At 36.7% G+C, this 18,460-nt stretch overlaps 1 protein-coding gene across 3 annotated transcripts in view; it reads right to left on the reverse strand.

Annotated features, from left to right (window-relative positions):
* Window positions 1-18,460, reverse strand: part of LOC138700168 (DDB1- and CUL4-associated factor 5) — a 159,461-nt gene that overhangs the window by 75,571 nt on the left and 65,430 nt on the right. For all 3 annotated transcript variants that reach the window (XM_069826578.1, XM_069826577.1, XM_069826579.1), the window contains exon 2: window positions 7,044-7,224. In XM_069826578.1, coding sequence (XP_069682679.1) covers window positions 7,044-7,224 — 181 coding nt within the window. The remainder of the gene's footprint in view (window positions 1-7,043; window positions 7,225-18,460) is intronic.

Genomic DNA, 18,460 nt, shown 5'->3' on the forward strand with positions numbered 1-18,460 from the left:
ACATTGACTAATTTAATCTCTGTATATCAATTGTAATGTAGTCATCAACGTCAAACAACATTCATTCAAATGCCAACGGCCTCTCTAAGCGAAATAATTACAAAACACAAGAACATCAACTACGCATACTATCTTGTAACTTACAACAACTTTCAGCCATGATTATTTTAAATATTTTATTATCATCATTGTAAATTTTAAATTAACATCATTGACAAATTTTAAACATTGTATATTAATTGTAACATGAGCTATATGTATAGAATAAAATATTCGTCCAGTCTAAGTTCAAATTCAAAGATTATCTCAATATTCATCCTGTATCATGATATATCTACATAAAGCTCATGAATTTCATGTATCACATATATTGTTCTCCATTTTCCTTTTTATTTGCATAATATGTTATTATAGGTCCAGATAATATGTTTTGTTATATCTGAAGATGCCCTAAACAGCGAAAACGTTCATATATTGTTATTAAATAGCAAATAAACATTTGCAAGTTTATATGCCTTAAGATTGAAATTCATTAAATACTTATTAATAATTTACCAGGCATATTGATATATTAAAATGAATTGTAAATCCATGCACTTGCAAACACACAGAGTAGTAAGAAGCATATATCTGTACTTAGTGTAAATACATAAACGTAGATTAGGTAAGACAGAATAGGATTTATTAAGAAGAAAAAGCCAAATTGTACAAAGTACAACATTACTAAACTCTGGCATTCCATACAAATAGCGGCATAATACAAGCTTATATTGTAATTAGTCAACAATCAGGTATATGGTAGCTTATCAATCATCAACTTAACACAACTGGAATTCAACTTAATATGTATCCCAGGCAATATACAGTAGATGTAAACCAGAACATGTAGTATTACAAACTATAATGCAACATGTTGTTTAATTACGTTTCAGAACATGTAGTATTACAAACTGTAATGCAACATGTTGTTTAATTACGTTTCTAATAAAAAAAAAAACGGTCGGTCGGTCAGTCAGATAAGCCAGCCAGTTCCATCATAAGTTTATATTCATAAAGTTACAAATTTTGCAGTATACAGAATGTTTCAGGAGAAATATAATCTATTATAGATGATAATATAGCTAGTTTGGATTAATCTACATCAATTTAACCTGATAGCTATGTCCGAAGGGAGAGGAGGAGGGGAGGGAGAGAGGCTAAACTGTAAGTAATGTCATTAATTTTAGAGGGATTGTTCTTTGAGATAAAAAAAAAGTTTAATATAATTCTGCTTGTTTTTGCTTCCTTTTAGAGATAAAAATTGTTTTATATGAAACATTTCATAGCATGTTTCAGGAAAGCCACTGATTTAATTCTCAATATGCTCAGCAAATTTGAGACAGCAGAGTATTATGATACATGATTGAAAGAATTTTAGTTGTATCCCTTAAATGTGCAGAAATTTGAAGGACAAAACTAAAATTCTTTCAATCATTTATTATCATAACACAGCTCTCTTAAACTAACTGAGCATATTGGGAATTAAAGCAATGCCTTTCTTAAATACACTATGAAATGTTTCATATAAAACAATTTTTATCTCTAAAAGGAAGCAAAAACAAGCAAAATTGTATTAAACCTTAATGATGCGTGCATGTGTTATAATGTTACTGCAGTCATTATGCTATGTCAAATCACAGGGTAGCATATCTTATGATAACTTCAATGTAAACAGTATTGTCCCCAAGATATCGTTGGGTTGTAACCAGTTTTCTTTTTGGTGTTTTGCTATGTTCGATCATAGAGGGCAGTATATTACTTAGATCTTTCATTTCCATAGATGATATTTATGTATTCTTTGCCTAGGCTCTACTATTGTTATACATCAGAATGAAACCATTCACGTTTCGAATTTTAACCATTGGGCTTGTCAAATAGGGGCTTGCGCTTCTGGACTCGATACGAGTAGTTAGGGGAAGTGAATGGCAATCAGTTACATGTAGGGTTGCCAACTGTCCGGTTTTTGACCTGACAGTCTGGGTTTCGACTCAAAATTACCATGTCCGAGCAAACATGTTGACCAGATGCAAAAAAATCTGTTTTCTGAACTTCTTTAAAGTAAGTGAATGTCATCTTTAATGTAATGAACAGAAAGGAAAATTTTGCACTAAAACAATTATGATATTTTGTTTCATTTTTAGGTAATTTAGATGTAGGCCTGCATGTTAGATGCATATACTCACAAGAAGTCTACAACATAGTAGCTGTGATTATAAAGTTGAATTCCAGCCATTTATAAGACAACTTTCTATGTAACAAATGCTCCAGTAAGGGTGTGGAACAAAAGAGTGGACATTGATGACTGTTGACATTAAATGTTGTCTTGCCTTTCATAAAGGAATCATCAGATTCCAATATTTCAAACATGTGGGTAAATTTTTTCAACCACTGCAAGGCACCTAGTTTATTTAAAATCGTTCAACATGTTCTAGCAGTGACACCATCAACTGCATTTGTTGAACGTGTTTCAGTGTTATGCAAACTAGGGAAACAATGAAAGGGACAAACTAAAAGTATAAATGATGAAAACTTAATTGTTTATGCATTTAACTACAGTATTAAGTATGAAGAAGTTGCAAAATTTCTGAAAACCAGCAATGGAAAAGAACTTGTTAAAGTTGCAAAATTGGAGAAGAAAATAAACATAACGTCAAGATTAAAACCTCCAATTAATCTGCAAGCAGCACTGCTTACTGAATTCAAAATCCCGGTCTCAATAGCAAAGATCCATGCAGTTATATTTTCTTATACCGGTATGTATTATTTTTATTTTTTGATTTATTTTACAATGCATTATCAAGTGTGATGGTTATCTAGCATCTGAGTGAAATGAAGATGATAATGCCAGTGAAATGAGTCCAGGATCCATCACCGAAAATTACCCAGAATTTGCTCATCCTGGAAAAAAACCTCAACCAGGATTTGAATCTGGGCCTGTTTGTTTCACAGTCAGACATTCTAATCATTACTTCACGCAGTGGACTACTGCCCAAATTTTACGAGAGGATCCCTACGAGGGGAGTATGGTCCTTGCGGGGTAAGAGGAGAGAGTAAGCCAGTAACTCTGCGTTCTTGAAGGAGCAGGTGGATGGGAGTAAAGTCATTGGCCAGCTGATACAAACAAGACTCAGTCAATGGCTGGCCAGTACCGTGTCGGGGATAGGTTATAAGAGTGGGGAAAAAACTCGCATTCCTTGCTCGGATCTTCTCATGAAATGCAGACTGTACCAGTAAGTAGCATTGTCCCTAAATACATAGTCAAATGTACGTGTATAATAATAGTAATAATAATAATAATAATAATAATAATAATAATAATAATAATAAGGTTAAGGAAAGCTCGGATAGTATATGATTCAGGCAATTAATACTAGCATTTTGTTTTATGAAAATGTCCGGTTCTGTCTTCAATGAAAGTTGGCAACCCTTGTTACATGGAATTACTCAGAGTTGGAGAACTTCAAAAGAGACAGATAGTGGAAAGGTGCCCAGGTATGCATCAAGTTACTGAAGGAGTCTTGGAGAAGATGCATCTCTAGGAACCTGGTCACAGCCAGTTTGTCTATCAGAATAGATGATTAGGATTTGTGAACTTGAGTTGTGCTTTCAATTTGCATGTTAATGATGATACTGTAGTATGTTTCACTTTTTATTATTTTGTGTCTTGATCAGATTATTTATATCAATTACTGTTAAACTGTTCTTGCTTTATCACAACTCTTCATGTATTATTATTATTATTATTATTATTATTATTATTATTATTATTATTATTCTCTTAATGGACTATTTGTTTAAGTCGCTGTGTACAACTTTGGTCTCTAATGTTTTTGGCTCATGGCATTTCAATCACTGCTTGGGGAAGGGTTTTATGTATAATCTTAATTTTCTGAGATACTGTTACAGTGAAACCTCGATTCATCGTTTTGTTCTGGACTTCTGAAAAAAAATGGTGGAAATGGGAAAACGATTGATACGGGAACCTGTCTAAAATGAATATGAGCAGTCAAATTTACTTATAGTACACACATGTATTCATATACTAAAGAATGTGTGGTACATTAATGATTTTTTGATTAACTCACTTCATTTCTCGTTGAAAAAGTCACTAATTTTCATTTGCTTACTTGCACCTTTACTTTTTAAGCTATACAGTAGCTTCTCAATATTAATAATGTTCACTTGGTCTCTGTCGGCGATCTCGTGAGCATATATGAATGCTCTCATGGTCTCGAATGCACTTAGTGCTTCTTGAAAACTCGGCACTGGTTTGGGATCAGCTTCATCATTATCGTCACTGTCGACTTGTCCCTCCTCCATGGAACTTCCACTTGGCACTTCCTCACACATTTCTTCCACAGACAGCACACCACATGTCGCGAGTTCTTGGTCCACAGACACATAAGCGTCGAAATCAATGCCAGCGATTCCTGTCTCCAGCTCAGTCCAGTCTTCGTCTTCATCATTTCTGTTGACTTCTGACATGTCTGACTCTTCATTTCTGTTCCCATAACCACATTTTACGAAACAGTTCTGAATTGTGAACTGAGTCACTTGTTGCCATGCCGAAACAATAAAGTGAATGGCTTGTGGTATGTCTATCTTCATTTTGACCTCTTTCCTTTCATCCATCAAACATAAAGCCCTCTGTACTAGCTGCTTCCTATACGCCTGCTTGAAGTTCTTTATAACTCCTAAATCAAGTGGCTGTACAACACTGGTGCAGTGTGGGGGATAAAATATCACCTTCACATTCTTCAACGAGGATGTGTCTGGAGAATGTGCAGCACAATTATCAATAAAAAGGAGGATTTTCCTGCCTTTTGCACCAAAGAATTTATCAAGAGCATGAAGAATGTCTCTGAAATCTCCGATGTCATCCATGCTTTGGAATTAGCATAGTATTTCACAGGTAGTTTCTTCACGTTTTTGAAACACCGTGGTTTTGCAGACTTGCCATTAACGATGGGAACTTGTTTGTCTGAGCCATCGGAGTTTGTGCACAGCAGTACAGTCAGTCGCTCCTTTGCACTTTTGCCTCCGTGGCAGGATTCTCCTTTAAGTGCCAGTGTACGGTCTGGAAGACAGTTGAAGAAGAGGCCTGTTTCATCTGCATTATAGATGTCCCGAGGTTCGTACTCTTCCAGCAGCTCCGGGAGTCTTACTCTTCCAGCAGCTCCGGGAGTCTTTGGAACCAGAGATCTGTGGCGTTGGTGTCCACAGCAGCACTTTCCCCAGCCAGTTTCTTAAACACCAAGCCATGGCGTTGTTTGAAACGAGAGATCCAGGCGTTCGATGCAGAAAAGTTCTCAATCCCCATTGTTTCAGCTATTTTCAGAGATTTCTCCTTCAAGATGGTCCCATCAATGGGAATGCCTGATGCTCGTGCCTGTTGATACCAGGAAAAGAGGACATTTTCTAGCTCGCTGTAAGTAGACTCCTTGCCTGTCTTCCTCTTTTTGGCTGCTGTACCACATTTATCAGCCTGCTGTCTGATTTCTATTTTCTTTGCCATTATGCAATTTAGAGTTGAAGGTGGCAGGCCAAGACGCTTAGCTATGTCAATCCTCTTCTCCGTTGGATTTTTCTCCACCTCTTCTATAATACGAAGTCGTTCTTCTAAAGTCCGAACTTATTTACACGGAAATGCCATATCTGAGAAAATCAGATTAGAAACTGCCAAGTTAAAAATACGAACTGTCGAGAATCGAACACGTCTGATAGACTGCGTACACAACTTGGTGGAAGCGTGGACTGGAATGATTTACAATAGAAAACGATCGCTAGGACACATGGACCCTTCCACATTGTCTTGCCAGGCAAGCTGTGAGGAAGGTCGGTGCGTAAGCAGGCCAATAACCATAAAACTTCACAATTGGAGCTTGCAGCACAACATTCTGAAGACATCAACTGCTACAAGCATTTGTAAGCTTGTTGCTATTTCTTAAAACTGATCAATCCAGGATTTACACACTTCAGGGCTAAAAATCTGGCCAATAGATGCGGGAAAACGATAAATCGAGGAACGATAGATGCGGGCTTTATAGTCGTAGTTTAAATAGCATTTGTTCAGGAACCAACGAATTTGAATGATGGATCCGGGAAAATGATACATCCGGGAACAATAAATCGAGGTTCCACTGTACTCTGTATTTTGCAGTTTATTTGTTGTACCGTGGTTTTGGTGAGTTTAAATATATAGAAAGCTATCAACTTTGTATAGCCATAATTTATTACTGTCAATAATATGATTTTCCCAGCCGATCCACTGCTCCTCAATAGTACACAAACATACCCTGTCAGGGCATGGAAGTAACACATCACATTGTCAAGCCAGTACTTCTAAATGCGGCAGTTTGCTACAAGAAATTAACTATGTTTGGTTTGATCTATCCCTGTGCACAGCTATTTTTATTTATGAAGTCAAACTACTCAAAAAAGACAGCATTTATTCTCCATCCTAAAAATAGTATCACAAAATCAAGTGCTGAGAAAGAAACACTGGTTTTTTTAAAAAGACGTCAAATCTCAAGTAAACAGCAGTAACATTAAGTGTCTAATAAGTGTTCATTTGGCCACTCTCACATTTCTTACATATGTAAAATGTGTAGTTTGTTATGGCGCCTAGACTGAAATGGTAATGATGATATGTAATGTTTTTATTCCATATTTTGTAAAATTTTAAAACTTTTGTCTCAATATTTAGATCTGCAAAAGATTTTGTACAAGATATTTTTTTTTCTTCTTCATCTACACTTGTGTCTCGTTATGGAGTCAAGTATGAAATAGCATCATCCAGCTCTTCCACTACATGCCATGGAGGGATAGATGATACATTTATACACTCCAATTTTATAATACAAGAGCTAGTATGTCAGTGCAGTCCTCTCGGATTACAATTATCAGTCAAATTGGCCTTATGTAAATGCCAACTTTGCCAGGGCTGCCATACATAAAATACAGTTTCAATTGCTGATAAATAAAAATGTAAATATTTTACTTACGTTTTTGCATCATGCACAATCACTTGATCATCATTGCCTGCAGAAAATATTTTGCTATTAGTACTGTCAAAACCAAGGCAGAATATATTACTGATGTGCTGTGCACGCATGGCAGCTGGTTTACCCACACCATGAACTGCTTGTTCAACATTCCATATCAGAACTCTCCTGTCATCTCCACCTGCAAGAACAGTATAGCATTATTAACACTCTAGTATTAATTTTTACTTTATTACACCCACTTGTGTTAACAACTGGCTCTGGCCTATTTCCTTCCATCAGCAATATTATGCTTTTAACAGATGGAAAGTTTTGCCTTGGCCTTGAGAACAGAGTTGTTATTGTTCTCATAAGTGTATTTGAAACTACATACTTTCGAGTAATGAGTTTGTTGTAATGGTTTTATATATACATAAGAAAGATATCAACAGAAAAACGAATATCTACATAAACCTCCACAAACAAATACATAAATAAAAACGAATCAAGAGTTGTCCATTCACTTGCCAATTTCACTTATGTTTCATTTCTGAGCATTATCACGCCAAAGACCAATGAAATAAACATTCGGGAAATTTATAGAGAAACTGCATTAAACAATCAAAAGTTATTTAAAAAAATTATTAAAAGACTGCGCACGCGCATGCACACGCACACACACACACACAAATGGACTGCTGTGAATAATCGGAGAAAGACATCTCGAGAAGAATAAAGAAGTGTATAATATAGATATAGTGTTTGTGAATCTGAAAAAGACATTTGACAGAGTGGATGATGGGAATAAGGATAAGTTATGGGACTCTTGAAGAAAATTGGTGTGGTTTGGAAAGAGGGGAGGCTATTCAGTAATTTTTATATGAAATGAGTCAAAGTCGGGACAGAAGAAGAAATGTCAGAAGGAAAGAGGAGTATGAAAGGATCCCCTTATCACCTACCCTGTTCAACATCTATTTGGAGGATTTAGTGAAGAACTGCTTTCAGAACATGGGAGAAGAATAAAGCACATAATATTTGTTGATGATATAGTGTTGTTAGCAGTAGACAAATTGGTACTAAGGGATATGCTACAGGAGCTAAATGACAATTGTAAGCAGTATGGGATGAAGATAAATGCAAACAAGGCGAATACCATGGTTATTGGAAGAAAAATAAATAAGGTATATGTGCAAATTCGAAATGAGGCAGTAGAATAAGTGAGCAGCTTCAAATATTTGGGAAGTACTATAAACAGAAATATGAACTGCTGCCAGAAAATCAAAAGGACAGCAATGGCAAAGGAAGCTTTTAATAGAAAAAGAAATATCTTCTACAGACCTCTAGAGAAAGAACTAAGGAAGAGACTAGTGAAGTGCTTTGTGTGGAGTGTCATGACCTCTAGAGAAAGAACTAAGGAAGAGACTAGTGAAGTGCTTTGTGTGGAGTGTCACATTGTATGGGGCAGAAACATGGACATTAGGACGAAGTGAAGAGAAGCGAATAGAAGCATTTGAAATATGGATATGGAGAAGACTGGACCATGTGAAATGGACAAACAGAATAATGAAACTGTGCTGGAAAGAGTGGGTGAAGAAAGAATAATGCTGAAACTAATCAAGAAGAGAAAAAGGAATTGGCTGGGTCACTGGTTGAGAAGAACTGCTTACTAAAGGGTGCAGTGGAAGGAATGGTGAATGGGAGAACAGTTTGGGGCAGAAGATAGATGACATTAAGATATATGAATCATGTGCGGAGACTAAGAGGAAGACAGAAAATAGGAAAGATTCGAAAAAGCTGGGTTTTGCAGTGAAAGACCTGCCCTTGGGCAGAAAACTAAGAATGAATGAATGAATGAATGAATGAATGAATGAATGAATGAATGAATGAATGAATATATATGTAAAGAATATAAAGTCAAGCACATTATTCAGAATTCCACAATATAATATTATTTATATAATTTGAAGCATGGTGAATTTTATTTATAGTAGCCAGGTGAGGTGTAACATTCTGAATTACCTAACGAAAAGTTTTAAATTCTCAGCCTGATTTCAAATGCTTAATGGATGATGGAAATTCACCCTCCATTTTCAAAGACACAGTCTTTATTACAGACCAATTAGTCTGCTAAATATCGGAGGAAAATTACTTGAAAAGCTACTCATAAGTTGAATTAACCATCACATGTACAAAAGAGACCTCCTGAAAGACAATCAATATGGATTCATTCCATATAAGAACAGACAGAACTTTGGAAGCCGAAACATTTATGGAAGCAGAACTGGAAAAACGGGAAGTTGTAGTAATGGCCAGTCTAGACGTGAAAGGCACCTTTGACAAAAACAGTCTTAGAATTGAGAGAAAAGCTACAAAAGAATACCTGCGGGAATCATATCGCGGACCCAGATTCTGGAACCTGATGTACTATTTAACCTGGAATACACAAGCCACTCAAAAGCAATAGTCTTCTATGACAATTTAATAATATTAAACACAGGAGAATCCATTGTGGAAGCTGAAAATTATATGAACATAGATATAAACAAGTCTAATTGGGCCAAAATCAATAAATTAAATTTCAATAAGAGTAAATCAAAAGTCATGCTTATGTCACGTAGTAAATGACGAGAGAGGAAAGAAACAGAAATTTACCTAAATAGCCATCTTCTGGAACAAGTTAACAGCATGAAATATCTAGGAATAATATTTGACAATAAACTAATCTTTAGCTACCACGTAAATTATGCTGCAGAAAAATGTACAAACTGATATTCACACTTTCAAAATCGATTAAACTAACATGGGGACTTAAGCATGAGGATCTGACGACAATATCTATGAGGTGTGATCCAATAGTTTTTTGAATGACTCCATAAAAACAAAACACTTCGATTTATATATTCCACACTGTCACCCTAGAAATAGTCTCCTTAGAACACTTCAAACTTACACCGGCTGACTACATTAAGGTTCACTCTGTATTCAGATTTCGAACAGACAACCTTACTTGTCCCTAGGCCAGTCCCCTCCATGCAGTGCCAGCCGGCATTCGGAGAATGTTATAGAATGATGATGGAATGGAGAAATGTTGATGAAATGTACATACACAATATGGGGAAATGGGAGAACCCCAAGAAAAATCGCAACTGCGACCTTATCCGTCACAAGTGTGATTTTTTAATGAAAAATCCCAGGTCTGACCAGAAATCGAACCTAGACAGCCTGCATAACAGGCTAAAGCTCTGACTACTCAGACCTCACAGGGGTTTCCAATGGATATTACAACAGACGTGAATCAGTGAAGGCTGCAGGAAGTATAACATGAAGGTACTGTTCGACCGAGTAGTTATGTCGCATCTCGGTTTCCCCCACCTGTTTCTGCTTGCCCCTCTGTAAAAACTGAGTAGTTAGGCTTTTTCCTGAAAATATTTGCTGTATGAAATCAGAATTGTACATAATATTATTCAACTGTTTAAAATAATTTAAATAAAAGGGTTTTGTTAAATAAGTAAAACTGTCACGTGATTTCCAACATAACCACTTGGTCAGACAGGTACGTTTAGTTGGTCTCTGATCCACTGGGCATATGCCAAGTGAAAGCACAACTAATGTGGACAAGCAGAAAAACAGTAGAATGCAACCAACTGATCTGCACTAATCTGCCTCAAAGTGGTGTCCCCAGAGCCACATTTTAAGTACCAAAAAAAAAAAAAAAAAAAAAAAAAAAAAAAGTCAGCTGGAGCCAGATCTGGAGAATAGGTGGCATGAGGAACAGTATACATCCTATTCTTTTCCAAAAACTGACAGACAGAAATGGCTTTGTGCACGAGCGCAATGTTGTGATGCATGAACCGTCACAAGTCCATTTCTCCAGCTATATGCATCACACATTCTCCCTAAATCTTTGTAATACTTGTTTGTAAACCATTTGATTCATTGTTTGATCCTGGGAAGTACAAAATCCTTGTGAACAATGCCTTTAATTTTGAAAAAAATGGCTTTAATGTTAGAAAAAACAATAACTGACTTCACACTGAACTGAACTTGTCTGGCTTTTTTTTTGGGGGGGGCATGGAGATGAAGGACTCATCCATTGCTTCGTTTTCTAGATTATATCCATAAATCAATGTTTCATTGTCTGTAATAACCTCCTCCATAAACTGTGGTTAATTTTGAAGCTCTTCTTTAAAATATGTGCAGCCAATCACACAGCTTTCCTTTTAGTCATTTGAAAGGAAGCGAGGCACAAACTTTGTGACAATTCTTCTCATGTTCAAATCATTTTTCAAATGAGAGTCTTAGTGCATCAGAAATTTCCCCTACTATTATACGCCTATCATCTAACATGATTTCCCTCACTGAAGCAATATTTTCATTAGTTTTGCTTGGACAGGGTCATCCTGAACAATCAGCATCCTGAACTGATATCACTCCACATTTTTTAATTTAGAAAACCACTGAAATGCTTGAGATTTGCCAATTGCGTCCTCCCCATTAGCTGTTCTTAGCATTTGATAGGTTTTTGTTGCACTTTTCTCGAGTCTGAAGCAAAATTTGATGCAAGTTCCTTGTTCTTCATAACTCACATTTTCGCTAGACATAGAAATCACCACATAGATTAAACATGTGTTCACTTCTGGAATACTTCTGCATTGGAAGGTTGGAGCAGGTCATGCGACTCCTCATTTTAAACAGAAGGGAGTGCTGCATATACAGTGTGGGAAGAATAAAAGACAGCTCAATGACAAATTCATTCCGAAAACTATTTGATCACAACTCGTATACAGAAGGAATATTACCCCTAACCTTATACAGTGCACCAGTATAGAGGAAAGTCCTATACTTCGAATGCTATGAAGCTAGGTTATAATAATACAAAGACTCATTAATATAGAAATAGTAAAAGCATATCGAACAGTATCAAACATGGCATTATTAACATCAAAATAGAGACAGTGAAATACTATGAATATGTGAATCAAGCAGGAAATCTGATCAATAGAGAAATAAAAGTACAACACTGACCTCATCTAATATATGCTGTTAAAATCCCCCAAGGAGAAGAAAACAGTAATTATACATTACAAATGTACCCAAACAGGAGTAAAAGGGAACATGGAACAGCATTCAGTACAGCCATATTGACAGGAAGTACTCTGAAAGATTTGGAAAGATAGGAGGTTAAGCAGTAAATGCTCAAATAATCAGGCAGAACAGCTATAAATACTGAAATCTTTACAGCAAATACAATTCACAGAAACTGAGCTAAGAACCACAACAATATACACTGACAGCCATGTAACTTCAGAGTTGATAAAAACTGGAAGAAGTGCAGACCCAGAAACAAAATTTGAGCCACCTGAATTTTCCAAGTTCCAGTTATAACACACTGTGCATGTTCAGCAATAGAGATGCAGAACCGGAAAGCAGAGTTCAAGTGGATTAAAGCACATGCAGGACACCAAGCAACGAGACAGCCGACCAACTGGTGAAGGAAGTGGCGAAGAATACAGCCATCAGTGAGTGTTACAACAGAATCCCAAAAAGTATAGCACTGAGTGAACTAAGTGATCTCTGCCCTAAGATACAGGGCTTCTATTGCATGTACTGACCGCTGGAACAGTGTTTTGCTTCTCGGCGGCTGCAACCAGTCACACTTGTATGTTAACCCACAGTGTTTTGTTTCTCAGCAGCTGGGCATGTCGCAGCTAGCAGAACTCGTACATTAACCCCACTATTTAAAATGTGTATAAAATCGTACCTTATAAAAAATGCTAGAAATGCCGTCCTCTCTTGGCCAAAGAGGCATTGTATCAGGAAAATACATTCTGATTAACATGATTAAGTTCAGCCACTGTAATGTTTTTGATTTCATTTGTTCTACTGGTATAATTATACAATATTTAACCTCACAATAATTAAAATACTCAATTTAAGAACTCTACTCATAAAAAATCGAACTGATTATTCGTCTTGCGCTAACAGCACACCAAACTCCAACTTTCCTATCATGAAGAGGGATTTATTTTACACTATGTGGATTTTCAGAACACCAATAGCGAGTGTTTTAACTGTTTACAGTTTAAATTTACATGATCAGTGTTTACAGTTTAAGTTTACATGATCAGTCAGGTGAAACCACACCTCAGCTGAAAAGAACACAAGTTGTAGGTCAATTAAACCTTCAGTCACTGATGAAAAAACCTCACAATAACACACTTATGCTACTGGATCGCCTTGTTATAAACGATGGACATGTGTACACTTGTAAGGCTTCAGTTTTAACAATTTTGTTGCTTTATGTGCAGAAGACACTGAAACCCCCACTTCTGCTAATTTCGGGAGTGATTTTGTTGGTGACAATGCGTCAATTTGGTCAATTTGTCCTCTGTTAGAACTGTACCTTTTTGTGTGTGTGTGTGTGTTTTTTTTTGTTTTGTACTGAACCAGTAGATTTAAATCTGTTCACAATATCATGAATTTCAATTCTGGAAGGAAGCAATTGACCAGGGAATGTCTGAATAAAATGCACACAAACACGATGAGCTGAAAAAATGCATTGCTCAAAAGTCAGTTGTCTAATCATCTTCACCAACGAATGTCCATTGCCCCCAAAGAGCGGCGTATTTATACTGGGGAAGAGCAGTGCTCAAAAGTCAGCTATCTAATCATCTTCGCGAATGAATGTCCATTGCCCCGAAAGAATGGCACATTTATTATACTGGGGAAGAGTGGTCTGTTGAGGCCAAGAAGCATAACATTCCATCAGTGATCAGTACATACGAGGGCTATTCATACAGTAACTTCCGTTTTTATATAGCGCGCGTAACAACAGAGACAATGGCGCTGCTCTTGCGGTGGAGTGTATCTTGAAGCAGTATGCGTTGAGCAGCGGTAGAGTCAAGGTCGTGTCTTTGTTCCTCTCTGAGCCACGTGCTGTCAAAATGTGTGCTGCAATTGCAAGTCCCGCCAGGTGTGAGGTACTTTCTATAATAAGATTTCTTGTGGCCAAAAACTGTAAAGCTAGTGAAATCCATCGCCAACTTTGTGAAGTTAATGGGCCACACATAATGAGTGAAGGTGGTGTAAGACAATGGTACCATATGTTCAAAAATGGGCGAACCAATGTCCATGATGAAGAGAGAAGTGGTCGGATGAGTATTGTGAATGCAGATCTCATTCGTATGGTTGACGAAAGGGTTAGAGCAAACCGCAGGTTCACCATGTCGGAGCTTAGTGAGGATTTTCCACAGATTAGTTACACTCTCCTGTACAAAGTGATTACCGAAAATTTGGGTATCAGAAACTTTGTCAGATGGGTGCCTAAACTCCTTTCTGAGGAAGAAAAGGCTCAGCGGATGGGAGCAGCACTGTCCTTTCTTGAGTGTTACGAAACAAAGCTTCAATCAATGCAGTGGGGCCAAACTTATTCCCCGAAAAAAATCCACAAAGTGTCGAGAAACACTTTCCACGAGGAAACTCATGGCAACTGTCTTCTGGGACAGAAAAGGAATTTTGCTAGTGGAGTTCTTGGAGAGGAATGCCACAATTAACACTGAGCGTTACTGTAACACATTAACAAACTTGAAAAGGGCCATTCAAAACAAACGTCGTGGCATGTTGAGCTCTGGGGTGATTTTCCTGCATGACAACACCCGGCAGCATACAGCGTGTCGTACTGCAACCAAACTGCAAGAGTTCAACTGGGAAGTACTGGATCATCCTCCCTGTAGCCGAGATTTGGCGCCTAGTGATTACCATCTCTTCATGCACATGAAGACGTGACTTGGCTCGAAGCACTTTGACGATGATGAAGAGTTGAAAACCAGCGTTGTAGGTTGGCTTCAGTTGCAGGCAGCCGAATCCTACAATTGCGGAATTTCAAAGCTCGTCAAACGCTACAAGTGTCTCAATGTGACTAGAAACTATGTGGAAAAATAAACTAGAGTGTATACTTTCAAATTGTAACCCAATTCTGTAACGTCTTTCACAGGTTTGTAAAAAATAAACGGAAGTTACTTTATGAATGCCCCTCACATAATGTAAGCCCTGTAGTAAATCATTTGAAATTTAAAATCAGTATTACTCCAAATTATACATATATACTAACAGGACATGGCAATATCAAATCATAGTTACATAAATATAAAATTATTGATAACCCAATGTGCCCATGCAATACCAGTGAACAAACGGCGGATCATTTAATATCTGACTATAAATTTCTAGATAAGGAAAGGGACCCTCTAAAAGTCATAGTATTAAGGAGTGATAATTGGCCAGTGAAAAAGAATAAACTCGTCAAAGAATATAATCAAAGTTTTATGAAATTCACGAACAGTATAGGTTTTGATAAGCTGCAATGAACTCTAATTTAATAATAGGAGTATATTTAAACCACCTTGTATGAAGTAGTATTAGTAGTAATATTATGAAACATTAGGAGGAAAAACTATTTTGGGCAATTACTAAAATAATATACATAGGCCAAATAGAAATGATCGGGACGAAATTCAATACAAATTGCTGAGCCATTTATACCGAACCTACACTTTCAGAAATCGAAATTGCGATAGAAAATCTGAAAAATTATAAGCCTCCAGGTATCGATGAAATTCCAGCAGAATTAATACAACAGGGTGGAAGCGAATTATCAAACGAAATTTATAAGCTTGTACTTGCTATTTGGGAAAAGCAAATTGTACCAGAACAATGCAAGGAGTCCATAATCGTACCTATCTTTAAGAAGGGGGACAAGACTAACTGTAGTAACTTTCGAGGAATATCACTTTTGTTGACGTCATACAAAATTTTGTCCAATTTTCTTTTCAAAAGATTAACTCCATGTGTAGATGAAATTATTGGGGATCATCAGTGTGGTTTTAGGGATAATAGACAAACTATTGATCAGATATTTTGTATTCGACAGATAATGGAGAAAAAAATGGGAGTATAAGGGTACAGTGCATCAGTTATTCATAGATTTCAAAAAGGCATATGACTCGGTTAAGAGAGAAGTTTTATATGATATTCTTATTAAATTTGGTATTCCCAAGAAACTAGTTCGATTACTTAAACTGTGTCTCAGTGAAACGTACAGCAGAGTCCGTATAGGTCAGTTTTTGTCAGATGTGTTTCCAATTCACTGTGGGCTAAAGCAAGGAGATGCACAATCACCTTTACCTTTTAACTTTGCTCTAGAGTATGCCATTAGGAAAGTCCAGGATAACAGAGAGGGTTTGGAATTGAACGGGTTACATCAGCTGCTTGTCTATGTGGATGACGTGAATATGTTAGGAGAAAATCCACAAATGATTAGGGAAAACATGCGAATTTTACTTGAAGCAAGTAAAGAGATAGGTTTGGAAGTAAATCCCGAAAAGACAAAGTATATGATTATGTCTTGTGACGAGAATATTGTACAAAATGGAAATATAAAAACTGGAAATTTATCCTTTGAAGAGGTGGAAAAATTCAAATATCTGGGATCAACAGTAACAAATATAAATGATACTCGGGAGGAAATTAAACACAGAATAAATATGGGAAATCCCTGCAATTATTCGGTTGAGAAGCTTTAATCATCCAGTCTGATGTAAAAAAAATCTAAACGTTAGAATTTATAAAACAGTTGTATTACTGGTTGTTCTTTATGGTTGTGAAACTTGAACTCTCACTTTGAGAGAGGAACATAGGTTAAGGGTGTTTGAGACTAAGGTGCTTAGGAAAATATTTGGGGCTAAGAGGGATGAAGTTATAGGAAAATGGAGAAAGTTACACAACACAGAACTGCATGGATTGTATTCTTCACCCGACATAATTAGGAACATTAAATCCAGACGTTTGAGATGGGGAGGGCATGTAGCACATATGGGCGAATCCAGAAATGCATATAGAATGTTAGTTGGGAGGCCAGAGGGAAAAAGACTTTTGAGGAGACCGAGACGTAGATGGAAAGATAATATTAAAATGGATTTGAGAGAGGTGGGATATGATAGAGAATGGATTAATCTTGCTCAGGATAGTGACCAATGGCGGGCTTATGTGAGGGCGGCAATGAACCTTCGGGTTCCTTAAAAGCCAGTAAGTAAGTAAGTATGAAACATTAGGAAGTACAGGATGGGCAAAATAAAACTGGCCCGCGGAAATGATGCAGACAATGCAGGAAACCGTGATTTTGATGCATCTTCTATGATGTTCATTAACAAAAGTCAGGCTTAAACAATCTTATAACTATAAATATATATAAATGTAAATATTACAGATTTTCTGGGCCAATTTTATTTTGCCCATCCTGTAGTGTGAGATCACAGAAATGCATATATTATTACTTCATAGTAATGGAGCATGAATAATGAGTTAATTAAAAAGAAAATAGCCTTCACTCCTTCCAGGAGTACAGAGCTGGAACATGAACAGCACTAACAGCAACTCCATTTTGTCGAGAATTGATTTCCTATCCTTACCACCTCTTTCTCTTTAATTTTCAAGGACCATTGTGAAACAAATCAACATTCTAAACGTCTAAAACAAAGAAAGTTACACCTATGTCTATCATCTGTCTATTAAAGTTGAAAAAAGTAGCTGAAGAATGATGTCTCACATAAAGTGAGAGAGAGTTATTTTTACTTAGTCACCATTTTGACATTACATGCTGTCGTTATAAGTGAAGAGTCCACTGCAAGAATGATGGATGTCATTTGGAATACATTTTGCAGGAGAAGCAATTGAAAGTTTGAAATGCTTAGCGCTCAAAGCTTAACTGTGATTTTCCGATCATTACTGGACAATGACTATCAGTGTTAATGCCATATAACTCTATATGTACATTCTATATCTCTTAACCTATGCATTAACAGTCTTGGTTCATTTTCGATAAGAAAGTGACATCCATCATTCCTGCAGTGGACTCTTCAAGTAGCAACTTCATGTGATTGCCATTTTGACATATGCTGTCATGGTGCGGAAAGCTACTACATTTATATTTCCCAAGAAAATCTGAAAACATGACATGATGAGTCTTTTCACAGTAAAAGATTCCGGATGTAAACTATACCGCCATTCGGATGTCTGGGAGGGGGATGCTGGGGAAGGACACATTATGAAGCAAACCAACAGAGAGAAGAAAAGAAGACTGAGGATTGAAACATGGAATGAAAGGACTCTTCTGCAAGCAGGTAAATTGGGAAACTTGAAGGAAGAAATGAGAAGAAACAGAACAGATATGATGGGAAAATCAAAAGTAAGTGGGAAAATAGTGGTGAGTTGGTGAGTGATGAATTTAGGTTGTTTTATTCAAATGGTGAGTGCAAAGGAAGTCATGGTGTTGATATATTACTGGAACCACGTGTGAAAGATATAATGATATCAGTGCCTTATGTAGAATTAAGGAAATAAAAGTAGAAGACACTGAGAAGTAATCTGTTCATTTATTACAC

Source organism: Periplaneta americana, chromosome 5, assembly GCF_040183065.1.
Source record: "Periplaneta americana isolate PAMFEO1 chromosome 5, P.americana_PAMFEO1_priV1, whole genome shotgun sequence".
Lineage (NCBI taxonomy): Eukaryota > Metazoa > Arthropoda > Insecta > Blattodea > Blattidae > Periplaneta > Periplaneta americana.